We start from the raw sequence: 15,608 nt of genomic DNA on the forward strand, positions 1-15,608 counted from the left end.
TTTCATCCATAACAATCCATAATACTTGGATTAATAAGTGTCAGATGAATGTTGTGGAGTAAAAATACATTATTTTCCTTATGAAATGTAGTAGATCAGCTGTAGTAGAAACTCTGACCAGTAGTAATGACTCTGACCACTTCAAAGTCAAAGTTGTTTGTTTTTCTATTTTACACTGCCTACTCCATGCTGTAATGGCTGAAAGCCTATCTTTTAGCACAGCTTTTAAATGGCCTTCATTTCAACTGTTTGCGTTCAGGATCACAGCAGATCTGACATTGACAAGTACAAATTTTCATTTGTCTTGTCTGGATAATGGTTACTTGCACGTGAGGGAACAGTATATGTGAGGGAGACCCAGCTTATCTGATATACATGTCAGATCAAGTGCAGAATCAGGAAGGACAGGGGAAAGAAATTTCAAGAAAAATATGGGTTGACTTACAATGTGTATCTAAACGTGGGAGTATTTGGACTGCACTAGATTACTATTGAGTCGTTTGTCTGTACTTTACCACTTTTTAATAGTATATTTCCCTTAATATACACTGACCAAGTGGTTGACAAAAAGACCTGAAAGACCAAAAAAGACGGGCACCCATAGAGATGGTCGTCCTCCCACCAATAGGTGGCAGTAAGTCCTGTAAATACTGCTAAACCAGGGCTGAACATAGAAACGCCAGGGCTACAGAAACAGAATTTGGTCTTATTTGAAATAAAAGCTCTTCAGATATAATATGAAGCATTTACGCTAATGTAACTATACACACTTGTTTATTTGTGGCACTTTGATTTACCACAACATCTGTTTAATCATTCTCCTTTATGATTTTTATACATGACATATAACTCAGTTACTGTTTTATACATAGTATACTTTCCGGCTTGTTAGAAACTAGTTTTCAACATCACGCCAGTCCCAACAGTAAACAGAGTAGCGGATGTTAGATGGAGAGGAAGGGCTTGTCCTCACATGTGATTAGTGGGTGTGTGTGTGTCGTTTCCCCTCATTCAGTGCGACGTTTTATTAAAGTTGTAAGATGGCGACGGTGCATCTGAGGATCGGGGACCTAGTGTGGTGAGATAACCTTTAAACACAGTCAAACGCAACTGTTTCGGCAAAATTGTTTTGCATTGCATAAAGCAGTGTTGTATTAGTTTCAATGGTAATGTTTCATGTTAGTGTTAACCGGGCGTAATTAGGTTAATTGACGTGTTCGCGTATTAGGTAGTTGATGGTCAACCCAAACAAATTGCTAGCCAAGCTAACTCAGCCTGCAGCCGTCGTTAGCTGCTAGCTAGCGGACAAGCTAAGTTAAAGGTTTAACTAAGGTTGAACGTTAGAACGAAAAGAAAAATAGATCCAAACCCGTCTTTCATTGTTATAGTTCTTGCTCCGATGTGTTTATTTGTAAAGCTTCACCAAACACTTTAAAATGTAAACTGTTGTAGAAATGTTGCGGTCTGACGAGCTTTGCTAGCACGGTAGCTTAACGTTAAGCGGATATCTAACGTTAAGTTAACGTTACTGTATCTACTTCGCATCTTCCGTGTTAACTGTTATAGCTATTTCTCTGCAGATACCACTCGTTTATCTATAGTGATTTGCAAAATCCCCTGCCGGTCTACATTTAGGTTAATTTAACTCAGTTGGGTGACTTAGTTTTTTTGTCTGCAGAAGAACGATGAGAAAACGGGTCGTCTGATGTTGCTTTGTAAGCACCACTTTGTTAACGTTACTCATAAAGGCATTATCATCAACATTACAAAATGGCAATACATACACAAGAAAACGTTGTTTTTTAGTTATATATCTAGTTTAAAACTTTACCAGCTGCCCGACTTAAACTAACGTTACGATTTAAGCTACTTCTAAGTTCCATTAACTCAATGTTTTGTAAGTGTGAGGTACAGTAGTTTTATGCTTTCTGATTTGCTGTTACATCTCTCATAAACACTGCAAAATCATGCGATGTTGCAAAGAGAAATGTTTCTACAACTTGTGAGGACTTAATGGCAAACTAAGAGACACAAGGACAACACTAATTGAAAACTTATTAACATCCCTGACAGCCTCAGCAAAGTTACACATCATGTGCCTCACTAGATCATGTATCACTGCACTTCCATTGTGTTATGCTCTAAGGTTTCTGATATTTTGTCCATTCTCTGTATGTCAGGGTAACACAGTTAAAACCTGAGTTTTGGTATATACAAAATAATTTATTGTTTTCAATAAAACACTATTCTATTTAACACAATAAGCCAAAGTTCTCAGATGCTGTCTGAACACAAGCAGCCTACTAGAACGTACCTAAAATCTGAAATGATATGATCAAAGAAAGATGAATAGTAATTTGATAAGTAATTTGCCGCCATCTTTCTGTGCTTGCCAACTTTGAAACTCGGTACTATGGAATATTTTGGTCAGTATTAGTAGAAACAGATTGAGGTTCGATGCCCAGCCCAAGCAGCAAGTAGTGTAATTGTTCAGCTGAGATTGAATGTTGAAATAGAAAGGTTTATTTCAGTCTTAAACATGAAATAAACCGATTCACAGAACATGTTATGTGTCTCTGTATTGGCAATAGACACACATCAGGGCTAAATGTATCCCTCTTCTTACAGGGGGAAGCTTGGCCGTTACCCACCATGGCCAGGAAAGGTAAGGAGTGAAAACATGTCTGACGGCTTCAAAGCTAAATACATTTGAGCATTTGCATGACAAATCTTATGGTAATGTTGGTATACAATATTTATTTAAATTTCAGATTGTAAGCCCTCCCAAGGATCTGAAAAAGCCCAGGGGCAAAAAATGCCATTTTGTGAAATTCTTTGGAACGGAAGACCAGTAAGTCTGGATTGTGAGGTGCCTGTTCTGATTGACCTCGGCTTTCCCTCTCCAGCCAGTGTGTAAGAGCTGTTTTTCTGTGTGCCTGTTCAGTGCCTGGATCAAAGTAGAACAGCTGAAGCCGTACCACGCCCACAAAGAAGAGATGATCAAGATAAATAAAGGAAAGCGCTTCCAGCAGGCAGTCGATGCAGTGGAAGACTTTCTAAAGAAAGCAAAGGGGAAAGAACAGGTGAGCGGGCTGTCCAGTAACGCTTAATCCAGCACGTTAAATGAATTCCTTTAGACAGGCTGTCATTTGTTGTATACCCCTGTTAATCCACTTGAACGGACTAGAGCTGCCCTCTAAAAGTTTTAAAGATTTGAATCAGTTGGCATTTTATCAATACTAACTATATATATATATATAAAAATATACACACACACACATTGTTGATTCTCCTTATTGGTTCTTTTTCATTTTTCAGAATATTTGCTTAAAAAAAAAGAAATTCCGAGAGAGTTAGAATTGAATATTTTAAACGGAACTAAATATTGTTTCTAGAATAGCAACAGCAAAGTCACTTTATAAACTCAATAACATCTCACTGGAAACTACTCTAAAATGTAAAAATACTGAGTGACGTTCAAAAAGAATGAAGAACTCAGGTGGGCATAATCTTTGTCACCTTTCCCCTCCTTGATGAGTTTGCACTCCTGATTTTGAAGTCTATTAGTCATTGTAATAGTTGCAAGAAATGTGAACCATCATTTTACTTTGATTTTGTAATTTAGCAAACATCTGGGACCCCCCCCCCCCCCCCCCCCCCCAAAAATGCACATTGTTTTAAAATATATTGTTTAAAATATATAATTTTATCTGTTGTTACAAAGGCAATTCTGACCATTAATGGTGAAATTAACCAGCCCTGCTGTTATGCCACTATAGCTCAACCAAAACAAACAGATGGAACATGTTTGTTTTCACCACTGAAACTGATGGAATCAAATGAACAATTAATGAACAGAGTCCTACTCTTCCAAGCCTCCTTCATGAAATACTACTAGGTGTCACAATCGGTCTGAGCAAATGTTTATTCAGGTGGACATGTGGTCTCTGTGGAGGCCTTCTGCCCACCAGAATGAGTGCATGAAACATTCAGGAAATCAGTCACTCTTATACTCAGTGAAAACTGTCCTGACATGCAAAAATACCAGTGCAAAATGATAATTGTTTTATGTTTATTACCAGAACTCTGATGGCAAAGGAGATTTGAAAGGAAAGAAAACACCCAACAAGCCACTGAAAATACTGGAGGAGGATGATGAGGATCTCAGTGCCCTGAAGGATCCCTCTGAGAAGGTCAGTAGGACACTGCTAAGTTATCAGAGACAGTTAACAAGTTCTGAACCCCATCCGTCCCTCCTCGGTGCATTGAGCCATCCACAGTAGAGGGTGACACAGGTGTGGATTTTTACTACTGTCCCATCCCACTCCCACAAAAATACTCCCAGTCAGTCTCATGACGGAGCAGAAAATCCCAGAAGAATGACTCCTGTCCCATCCCATTCCCATTTTAATAAAAAAAGGTGTTTATTTATATTAAAACTGCATATAAAAACAGTCCTGTGTTTCCCGCCCGCTCCCGTTGATGACTCTTATTTTTATTTTTATTTTTTTTCCCGTACCGTCCCAATCCTGTGATGAATAGTGAAAGTGACTCCCATCCTGTGATGGGATCTGTGATCAACTGTTCTGTTCACCTTCAACTGACACTAAAACTGCAATCTGCGTTTAATGGATTACAGTTTAAGGTGACCAGATCCCTGCTAAATTAATATTGTATTAGTATTGCAGCTTCATGATGGCAAAAACATGTACAACTCAATTAGTTAGTAAGTGGGGTGATTTTAAAAAGCCCCTTTGACCACGGGAAATGTACTAAATCCAGGTTTTATGTACTGTCAGAGGTTGCCTTCTCTGCTGGTGATTGTGATTGGTCAATCAGATGTAATGTCACATCACAACAAGGATGTCAACAACAAGCATAACAACAAGAACCACCATTCATATAACATGTCAGATAATATGAGGGGCCTGTACTACGAAGCAGGATTTGAGGTTGGCGAGGTGACTTTGGGGTTAACCCTAGGTTATCAGTCCTATGATGGTGGTTCACTTCTTACACGCTACATCGCCATGGTAACTTATGCTGATCGGCTAACCTGCTTATGTTGCAGATAAGAGAATGCGCCGCCTACTGATCAGCTCTTTTGAAAAATGACATCACCATTTTTAGAAAATCCCACAGACTTTTTTTGTAGTCTACTTTTATGCTGTCGGTGATGCAGACAAACTTTTTTTTTTTTGCTATATCTTAAAGAGGCTGATTAAAGCCTTGTACTTTTAAGATATGATGGGGAGCCTATTCACCGCTTTGAGTTTTTATAGTTATTTTTCTGTTTCCCACAGCTTGTCGCAGCTGATAAAAGAAATGGTTTCATTGTTCTTTTTATGAGGCTAAATATTATGAGCAGATATGTTGGTGTTCAAGTTAAGTTTAATATAAATTTGTTTATTACAACGTCAGGTTGCATTTGATTCTTACATTACAGAGACTGGCCACGTAGCGCCCACCCTTTGCTTTGTGGGACAAATTCACCCTTTGATGTAGAAGGTGAATATGTGTCTCTCTCCTCCTCAAGGACTTAACTGACTCTGACCCCGAGCCGTCCACTCTTGAGAGGCTGGGGGCTGGACCTGGCTCAGCATTCAAATGGGAAAGCAGTGTAGGTGAACCCCCCCCCCCCCTCCCCCTCCCACCAAACCTGCCTTGCTGTTCTTCCACCTGACCCTAATCTTTGGCTTTAATCACCAACAACTGCAGACCTTTTCCTTCTGACCTGTTCGGTGCTCACACTTGGCTACTGACACTGTTTGTTTGGTGTGTGCTGTGCTGCTGATGGTCGCCAACTCTGTATGTGGAGGCTCCAAAGAAGGCTGAGGTTTGTTTCAGTTGGCCCAGCAATGAGTGATTTCCCGTCAGGTTCCTACTTTCTATGAGCTTCTGGTAGTAATGAGAGCCAACATGCTCCTCAGGACCAGGGTTGATGACCAGTCTGAATATTATACTCTGAAGCTGGTATGACCACCAGGTACTGTGTGTGTAAAGCCCTAAATAAAAGCTGAGTCATGAACTGTTTTTCTAGATGTCAGTGGAACATTCTTACAGACTAAATAATGGCTGGGTTGCTGTTGCAGTTCCAGCACATCCACTTTGGAATTCCAAAAACTGCATAATATGATGTCCTAAGTCCTAAAGGCCTAAATGTACATTATTGTAAGTAGTCATGTTTCATGGAGGAAACGGTGCCATCTTATTTGAATGTCATTGGGGTTGCGTAGGTAGTACAACGCAGTCAGCCAGTAGAGAGTTCACCCTGCCAGCTGCTGCTGCCCTCAGCCTTCTTCTGGTCTGGTGAATTGTAAACTGAATCAGCTCATTTCCTTGTTTCAGTTGTCAATATTTTGCTTAGAATGACTAACGACAGTAGTGCAACAAATCAAATACAGTCTGTTCCTGATGGTCAAGTTTTGCTGCTTTTAGGAGCCCTAAAAACTAAAATCATTTTGATAGGTTTTGTTTGCAGGCCAAAACGGACTCATGGTGTTGTACAAAATTCATCAGTTTCCACTAACATGGAGACAATCAGTCAATGACTGGCTTCGTGGGTTGAGCTAATCATATTAATAGAGGTGCACTCTACCTGAAGCATTGGTGTTCAAAGCCATCTAGTTTCAGAGGACTTGTAGAGTTCTTGTGTCATAGATAAAATGCAAAAATCATTTTGACTTTGATTTGCTATACATTATATAAAGCACACACACTTATGGCAGCAGTAAAAATGTGCTGTTAGTGCACCTCTAGTTCTTTTGAATAGCAACGTGTGTTTTCTTGCTCTGTATTTAGTGGGTATTCTAAGAGTCACCAAATGCAGCTAGCATGCCGCTGAATGGTTTGTGCAGAAGTTGATCACATACTGGGTTATGGAGTCTCTGCTATATTGTAGAGTATAATTTATCTGGGAAATTGGAACGTTCAGGGAATTTTTATTAGCCATAACACTCCAGGTCAGATGATTCTTAGGCCACGGATGGAATCACTCTCAAATTTGTTACCAGAAACTCCGATGAAGCCCTGATGTGTTAGCACTGTGCAGCGTAGACTCAAGGGTTTCTGAACTCTATTCTCCGTCAGGTCAGTACATATGCAAAGAGAACACCGTCACACTGAACTCTCCTTCTGTTGCAGCCTGTGAAGGATGACCCTCATTTCCATCACTTCCTACTCAGCCAGTCTGAGAAGGTAAGAGGAAGGTTTCAGAATAGCAGATTAGTGATAGACCGATTAATCAGTCTGATATCTGGCATTTTGAGAGCATTGAAGTTACGAGGCTGCTATGACAGCTGATCTAATCTAAAACCATACCTGCCTAGAGTTAAATATATATAGTTATACTGTAGAGAATAATGCAGCTGAATAACGTCACTTCTGACAAACTGAACCCCGCTCTCCCTTAAACACCAGTCGCATTCTGAAATCTACAGCAGAACCCAATGTATGTTTCATTCATTAATAAAAATTCCATCCAAAACAACAGATTTCTAAGATATCATGTATATTATAGGGGGTGTCGGCATCAGCCATTGGAAACCCCATATCGGTCGACCACCATGTGAGATCTCTAACCAATCTAAGGGCCTGTAGTCTTGTGTTCTCCTGAATGTGTCAGCTTGCTCAGATTTGATCAGATCTTCACCCCTCTCTGGACACAGGCTGAGTTTCCCAGAGGCAGCAGTGTTTCTCATGGCGTAACAGAGAAAGTGAAAGCCAGTGGCTATACTGCTAAGCTTTCAGCCTGTGAAGGGTTTGCTTATTGTCATTTCTACGCTTCATGTCCCCGGGCACAGGTCCATGTTTAAGTAGTCTTTTTAATACCAATTAAATAAGATAAAATTCCAGTTACAAAATATACAGAAATAACAATTTCATTACATTATTAGAGTGTATGACTTGGTGAAGCACCATCAAATAGACCACCTGGTCAGTATTGAGTTCAATATCTGTGCTGACATTGTGTAATGAACATTTTGTAATGGTGTAGTTGGTTTAACTTTTGGTACAATGAATCTGATGTGAAATTGACATTATGGTGTGACGTGTGTGTAGAGTATATTGGTCACCTGACTGTTTCTTCTCTGCGCACAGCCAGCCTCATCAATGGAACCTATTAGCAAGCGCCTGAAGATCGTTGAAGAGGTAAAGCAACAAGTGAATTGTAGTTTATTTAACCACTCAGTGTTGCAACAGATTTTAATGTTTTACTTTTACAAATTGGTTTGTTTTACATTTTAAACTGCAGTGTTTTCAATAACATTTCAGAAATACATTTTGTTCATTAAATAAATTGTAGCAAAGCTGGGTAAGGCTTCAGCCTCCCGTCAGTATGCAATTGCCAGTGTTGCTTTTGATTGTGCAGGACACAGGTTCAACATCTATCCAAGCAGCAGACAGCACAGCCATCAATGGCAGCATCACACCCACCGATAAAAGGTATTAACACATCCTGACTGCAGCGTTACCAAACACCATTATCAAAATGACTTTCAAAGTCATTAACAGAATGATCACAAGGTTAACCCCTGGGATAATGTTACTGATTTTAGTCCTAACCTTTTTAAGGGTTTCTAGGATTTTAGCTTAGACCACACAGACATGTTTATGCTCAATTTCCATGTCAGCGTTGGCTTGCTCATGTTTTTATTTGTTTGTTCTCTTTGGACTTTTCCATCTAGGATAGGATTCCTTGGTCTGGGGCTGATGGGTAGCGGTATAGTTTCCAACCTGTTGAAAATGGGTCATGTTGTCACCGTGTGGAACCGCACCGCAGAAAAGGTACTGTAAAGCAACAGTGTCACTGTTGCACAGGCTACTACATCATACAGTTAAAATGATTTCTGATACTGTGTCTGATGAGTGAGCACTCAGTAATGTCAGTGAGCTGTTGCAGTGTTTGACTGATTTATATATTTCATTTGAAACTTGTGGTAATCTGGTTCTGCTCATGGTCGGTGCCTGCAAAGTCATTGCATGTCATAAATAGGACCGAGTAGTTCACATCAGATTTCAGTGAACCTGATGATTTAACGGGGTACCCGCGGGGTCTTTAAAAGTATTAAAGTCTTAAAGTTAATATTCTAAAAGTAAGGCCTTAAAAGTATTCCATTTTGTTTACAAAAATCTTAAATTTTTGCTTGTCCTTTCATAGGATTAAATAAATTCTGTAACATCATATATAAATACTTTTTGTGTGTGAGACTTTACAATATACTCAATTTGGTGTGACTTGGATGTTATACGGCAGTACAGGTAACCTTAACTGTTTACGTTAGTGTTCAGGTTTATGCTCTGGACTGTGGAGTGTTTGAGCTCTGGCGCGACTCAGTCAGGAAAGAAAACAAAACGTCTCTGACGTGCTACTTACAAGCTAACGTTAGCAGGTCGCCCCGGAATGGGCAAGTGAATGTTACAACAGCAACGGAGAGACAGGTGTGTATGAGACGAGGACAGAGTCTGTGTGTCGGCGTCGCACCGCTGTTGTAAGCTAACGTTATGCGAATGGAAACATCCAACATGCTAACGCACGTTAAACTTACATCACCCAGATGCGCCGATCAACGGGATGAGAACAGAACAAAACAAACCGCCGCCCAACTCCTTGTCCCTGTCAATACTCAATCAAGTCAATACTATATAACGCTGTATTTCAAGCAGCCTGGCATATTATATTACATTGCCTTACAGTGGGGCCAAAAAGTATTTGGTCAGTTCTCCTACTTAGAAAGATGAGAGGTCTGTAATTTTCATCATAGGTACACTTCAACTATGAGAGACAAAATGAGAAAACAAAAATCCAGGAAATCACATTGTAGGATTTTTAAAGAATTTATTTGTAAATTATGGTGGAAAATAAGTATTTGGTCACCGACAAACAAGCAAGATTTCTGGCTCTCACAGACCTGTAACTTCTTCTTTAAGATGCTCTTCTTTCCTCCACCTGTTACCTGGATTAATGGCACCTGTTTGAACTCGTTATCTGTATAAAAGACACCTGTCCACAGCCTCAAACAGTCAGACTCCAAACTCAACTGTGGCCAAGTCTAAAGAGCTGTCGAAGGACACCAGGAAGAAAATTGTAGACCTGCACCAGGCTGGGAAGAGTGAATCTACAATAGGCAAGCAGGTTGGTGTGAAGAAATCAACTGTGGGAGCAATTGTAAGAAAATAGAAGACATACAAGACCATTGATAATCTCCCTCGATCTGGGGCTCCACGCAAGATCTCATCCCGTGGGGTCAAAATGATCATGAGAACGGTGAGCAAAAATCCCAGAACTCCACGGAGGGACCTGATGAATGACCTGCAGAGATCTGGGACCAAAGTAACAAAGACTACCATCAGTAACACACTACGCCGAGAGGGACTCAAATCCTGCAGCGCCAGGCGTGTCCCCCTGCTTAAGCCAGTACATCTCCAGGCCTGTCTGAAGTTTGCCAGAGAGCATATGGATGATCCAGAAGAGGATTGGGAGAATATCATGTGGTCAGATGAAACCAAAATAGAACTTTCTGGTAAAACCTCAACTCGTCGTGTTTGGAGGAAGAAGAATGCATCCCAAGAACACCATCCCTACTGTGAAGCACGGGGGAGGAAACATCTTGCTTTGGGTCGGTTTTTTTCTGCAAAGGGGACAGGAAAACTGATCCGTGTTAAGGGAAGAATGAACGGGGCCATGTATCGTGAGATTTTAAGCCAAAACCTCCTTCCATCAGTGAGAGCCTTGAAGATGGAACGTGGCTGGGTCTTCCAGCATGACAATGATCCCAAACGTGCCGGGCAACCAAGGAGTGGCTCCGTTAAAAAGCCTTTCAAGGTCCTGGAGTGGGCTAGCCAGTCTCCAGACCTCAACCCCATAGAAAATTTGTGGAGGGAGTTGAAAGTCCGTGTTGCTCAGCGACAGCCCCAAAACATCACTGCTCTAGAGGAGATCTGCATGGAGGAATTGGGCCCAAATACCAGCTACAGTGTGTGCAAACCTGGTGAAGACTTACAGGAAACGTTCTCGACCTCTGTCATTGCCAACAAAGGTTAGGTTACAAAGTATTGAGTTGAACTTTTGTTATTGACAATACTTATTTTCCACTATAATTTACAAATAAATTCTTTAAAAATCCTACAATGTGACTTCCTGGATTTCTATTTTATTTTTTTTTCTCATTTTGTCTCTCATAGTTGAAGTGTACCTATGATGAAAATGACAGACCTCTCATCTTTTGCACAATCAGTGGCTGACCAAATACTTTTTGGCCCCACTGTATCATAGCCAAGGTGATCGTAACGTTTCATATTTTATTGTTTTATCTTGTATTTTTGGTTTCACACCATAAGAGTTCTTAATCCGACGAATATTGTATTCATTTTATGTTATCAGAGTACAAACAATTTAATACACAGTATTCAGTGTATTAAAATGAGGTGAGATGAGGTGTGATGAAGAAAATCGGTTAGCAAACAGTATTACCCAGAGGTTGGCACAGTGACCTGATTCTTGATTTCAAAAAAAAAGATTGGGTGATGAAGGTCTGTGTTAGCATGCTGCTGCTGATTCATTAGTAGTGACTCCTGCCTGCTGTGTTCTAGTGCGACCTGTTCATCCAGGAGGGTGCCAGGTTAGGCCGGACTCCTGCAGAGGTGGCCTCCATGTGCGATATCACGTTCTCCTGCGTCTCTGACCCAAAGGCTGCCAGGGATGTGAGTATCATCTCAACCACAGTGAATGGCTTCCTGTGACAGTGTGATCACTGGGTTATGTGTTAAAAAAACAAAACAAAAAAAAATAAAATATTTGTTTATATTGCTCTCCAGTTGGTACTAGGACCCAGTGGAGTGCTGCAGGGAATCAGACCGGGCAAATGCTACATAGAGATGTCCACTGTAGACCCAGAGACCATCACAGAACTCTCACAGGTATACACCAACACAACACACTGTCACACACCAAAGCAGCCACAATTTATGAGAAGTCTAAACAACCTTATCTTAGGTACACAGTATAAAAACAATGTGCTAATACAATAAGCATGGTTTTAAAGCTTCTTACCGTTGGGAACTATCCAAAGCCCTCAAAAAGATTGTGGCTGTTCATCTCCATCTGAATTATATACATTAGTAGCCGTCATCATTGGAGTGGTAGAAGTATTAATGTATCAAATTGTTAAAACTGTTGAATGTTAGGTGATCACTTCACGGGGCGGCCGTTTCCTGGAGGCTCCGGTGGCGGGAAGCCAGCAGCTCTCTAACGATGGGATGCTGGTCATCCTGGCAGCTGGCGACAGAACAGTCTACGAGGACTGCAGCAGCTGCTTCCAGGCCATGGGCAAAAGCTCCTTCTTCCTAGGTATGTAGAGTGTACGGAGACATGTCGGCTCTAAGCTCAGAACGCCACATGTACACTGACACACAAGAGTTTTAACAAAGATAAACATGAACAACCTCTTTGCTCTTCTTGGCTCTGAGCAGTTGCCAGGCAGAAGCACTACTACTAGCTTTCATTGTTGTAACTTACATTCAAGTTCTGTGAACGTGTGTAACATTTTTTTGATACTTCAAATTTGATTGACGCCTCAATATAAAGATAATCATTTGTGCAGACTCTGTGTAGGCTCACATTTCATTCTCTTTTTCTCGCCAACACCATGAGCTGTATCTACTGCACTATATGTGGTTCTCAACGTGCGGGGAAAACTTAGTTTGCTGAGGCAACTGGCACAGCACAGTTTAAACACGACACCTTAATGAAGCACAACAGCAGCTTAAACTGAAATTAAACAGCACGTTAGTAATTAAACCAGAAACTACAAAGCATTTATCAGTAATACTGTTAAATTTGAACAATTGCGTTGCAGGTTGATTTAAGGTGTGCCCTAAACTTTGACTGCCACTGAAATTTTCAGAATGATCTAGGTGACCATCTCCTGTTCTTGTCAGTGAATGACCATGAAAATATCATGACATTTCAGATCTGAGTCTCTCCTCTGGCTTCTGTCTAGCTTGTAAAAATGCTTGTGAATGTGTTTTCAGGTGAAGCGGGGAATGCAGCGAGGATGATGCTGATCCTCAACATGGTGCAGGGCAGCTTCATGGCCACCATTGCAGAGGGGCTAACCCTGGCCCAGGCCACCGGCCAATCACAGCAGACCTTCCTGGACATTCTGTGCCAGGGCCAGATGGCGAGCACCTTTGTGGACCAAAAATGCCAAAGTAAGTAACTGACTTTGCACCTTATTTACTTGTTGTTTTTTTTAGCTGTACGTATTGGCTCGTGTTTCTTTTTTCAGTCTTAAATGTTTAAAGTTTTGAGTTTGTGGCTGTAGAAAATTTGGTTACATGAACACTGTTCAGACCATTTCAAACAGAGATAGGCTAATAATAACCTTTTTTCCTGCCTTTCCAGATATTTTACAGGGCAACTTTAAGCCAGACTACTATTTGAAACATATTCAGAAGGACCTGAGGCTAGCCATCTCCATGGGCGACATGGCCAACCATCCAACCCCAATGGCTGCAGCTGCCAATGAGGTACAACTGTGTGCTTTTATTTTTTTCATGTGTAAACTTTGTGTTTTTGTCTGCTCATTCTTTCTTGAATCTATGTACTGTGAAGGGGTGACCAAAAAAAAGGCCTGCTTGCTGCCAGTACTCACATGATGGCTTCAGAGATTCAATGTGTTGAGTGGGAGACTGACTTAATGGAATGACCTGTCTAAATCTTGGATGTATTAGCTTTATGGACACACTCACCTCTTGCAGAACAAGCTAACTTGCCTTTGACTTGCCCTTTTTTGGACTCAACTGAGAGAGCCAGGCCTTTATTTTTATTTCCCATCTTCCGACCACTTATTGTGGAAGTCATTGGTAGATTGATCAGTAATATAATTGTTAGTTGCAGCCCTAATATTATGCTCTCCACTCTATTATACTACCACTCCTTTGCTGAGAGTTTAGATTGCTGTTCAGCTTTCATCAAAGATACTAACAGTAACACTTAATGCAAGTTTCACGTTAAGTCTCCACATGACCAAAGGGCATGATCTTGGTGGGTTTTTAATGTGAGAAGTCTGCAGGAAATGTCAATTTAATTACTATTATCTTAACAGCGATTTTTAAAAAAAACCCAGCAAAGTAGAAGTGATTAGACATGATGAATGGATGCTATTATCAGTATTTCCCACACACCAGCTTTACTTGGGCCGCCCAGGTAGATTAACAGCCGCCCAAGTAAATTTGGTGACCCATTTTAAAAATCTGCTACCTGAATGTTGTGAACATCACGCTTTGCCAATCAAGCATGAGGACAGTAATAAGGTTTAATAAGAGATTTGTTAGCATGGGAGCTTAATATATCCAGGTAATTTCACTACTGGAAACAGAAACCAATTCCTATCATGATGTGACATTATCAGCCAGTCATGAGGAAACTCTGGTGCACCCAGACATTTGGCCTTCTAACACTTCAGTATGGTGGGGTGTATTGTATTGCATCATCATGGAAGCCAGTTGCCAGGGTCTAGAAGTTTTTTCTTTTCTCCAAGTCATTGTGTATTTTGGCAGTGTGCAGGAAATGCCTTGTTTTATCTGTTGAAACTTTCTTTCATCCACCTGCTGTAATACTGAATCCTTTCTAATAATAGATGCTAAAATAACAGGACTGAAGTGTGTGCAATACAACTGAACCTTTGTTGTTGTTTTTGCTGACCTGTGCAGGTATACAAGAGGGCTAAGGCACTGGACCAGTCGGACAACGATATTTCTGCAGTCTACAGAGCCTACATTCACTAGACCGAGGTGGGACAGACCCTCTGGACCACGCAGTCTTTATTATTATTTCTCCCTCGTCATGTAATGAGTTTTTCATTTTCATTTTATTTCTTTTTGCCCCAGCGCAGGCCGTGTTACCTGCCCATGAGTCATGGGATTGTAATTCTTTTGTTAGAGGCAACTTTGAGCATTGCACTGACTGTACTGGGGGAATATATGCTGTAAGAGTTCTCCAGCTGTGGTTGCTCTTGCAGTTCGTCTGGTTTCTGACAACATCAGAAAAAAAAAACAGAAGTAATGCAGGGTGTTTGGAAAGGATGTCGGCTCCAGTGACACCGTGAAGAGCAGTGTCCAGCCCGCCCCAGAGAAATAGCTGTCAGGTTTAGTTGATGCATAAACCCTAAAGAAGATTTTTTTTTTTTTTTTTTTTTTTCTTGTGCAAATGAGTTTATTTAATTTAGTGTGATCTTGGCTTTTCTGTTAAATGCCCAGAATTCCATGAGAGAAACACCAAGAACATGCCGCTGCATTGCCTTAATATTGTAACCCCTCAAGTCTTTCTATAATAGATGTATTTATTTATGTTTCCTTCCAGGTCTTCTTGGTGCAGTTTGGCCACGGCTTGTTTCTGTATATGACAAGATGATTTATGCTTTTACGTTGGTGTTATTGATCTCTGAACAGAGCAAGGACAGAGCAGCAGATGTGTTGAAGCCTTAAAATGCAGTAATAATTGATATTTCTCATCAAGACTTGAGATTTCCACATTTGAAACCCATCATACTTGTTTTCGGAAGACACAAGAAGTGTCACTTCCACTGTGTGTGGTGGTGTTATAT

At 40.7% G+C, this 15,608-nt stretch overlaps 1 protein-coding gene across 3 annotated transcripts; it reads left to right on the forward strand.

The window, feature by feature from the left end:
• The first annotated feature begins 863 nt into the window (after positions 1-863).
• Positions 864-15,356, forward strand: glyr1 (glyoxylate reductase 1 homolog (Arabidopsis)). Of its 3 annotated transcripts, XM_046040684.1 has the most exons (16): positions 864-1,078; positions 2,629-2,665; positions 2,772-2,851; positions 2,945-3,083; positions 4,083-4,193; positions 5,537-5,620; positions 7,144-7,197; positions 8,101-8,151; positions 8,372-8,445; positions 8,688-8,787; positions 11,593-11,703; positions 11,818-11,919; positions 12,187-12,349; positions 13,033-13,212; positions 13,406-13,530; positions 14,716-15,356. In XM_046040684.1, exons 1-16 carry the CDS (start codon positions 1,041-1,043, stop codon positions 14,788-14,790), a joined length of 1,524 nt encoding a protein of 507 aa, XP_045896640.1. In that variant the 5' UTR covers positions 864-1,040; the 3' UTR covers positions 14,791-15,356. The 3 variants fall into 3 exon arrangements, with proteins under 3 accessions (XP_045896640.1, XP_045896646.1, XP_045896653.1); XM_046040690.1 differs by lacking the exon at positions 5,537-5,620 and having other exon boundaries at positions 865-1,078; XM_046040697.1 differs by lacking the exons at positions 5,537-5,620; positions 7,144-7,197 and having other exon boundaries at positions 865-1,078.
• The last annotated feature ends 252 nt before the right edge of the window (positions 15,357-15,608 follow it).

Source organism: Micropterus dolomieu, linkage group LG02, assembly GCF_021292245.1.
Source record: "Micropterus dolomieu isolate WLL.071019.BEF.003 ecotype Adirondacks linkage group LG02, ASM2129224v1, whole genome shotgun sequence".
Taxonomy (NCBI): Eukaryota; Metazoa; Chordata; class Actinopteri; order Centrarchiformes; family Centrarchidae; genus Micropterus; species Micropterus dolomieu.

Excerpts from the sequence above, each read along its gene's own strand:
- glyr1 (XM_046040684.1), top strand. The coding sequence starts at position 1,041 with ATGGCGACGGTGCATCTGAGGATCGGGGACCTAGTGTG. Across the intron at positions 1,079-2,628 it reads AGGATCGGGGACCTAGTGTG|GGGGAAGCTTGGCCGTTACC; the intron begins GTGAGATAACCT and ends CTCTTCTTACAG. Across the intron at positions 5,621-7,143 it reads CATTCAAATGGGAAAGCAGT|CCTGTGAAGGATGACCCTCA; the intron begins GTAGGTGAACCC and ends CTTCTGTTGCAG.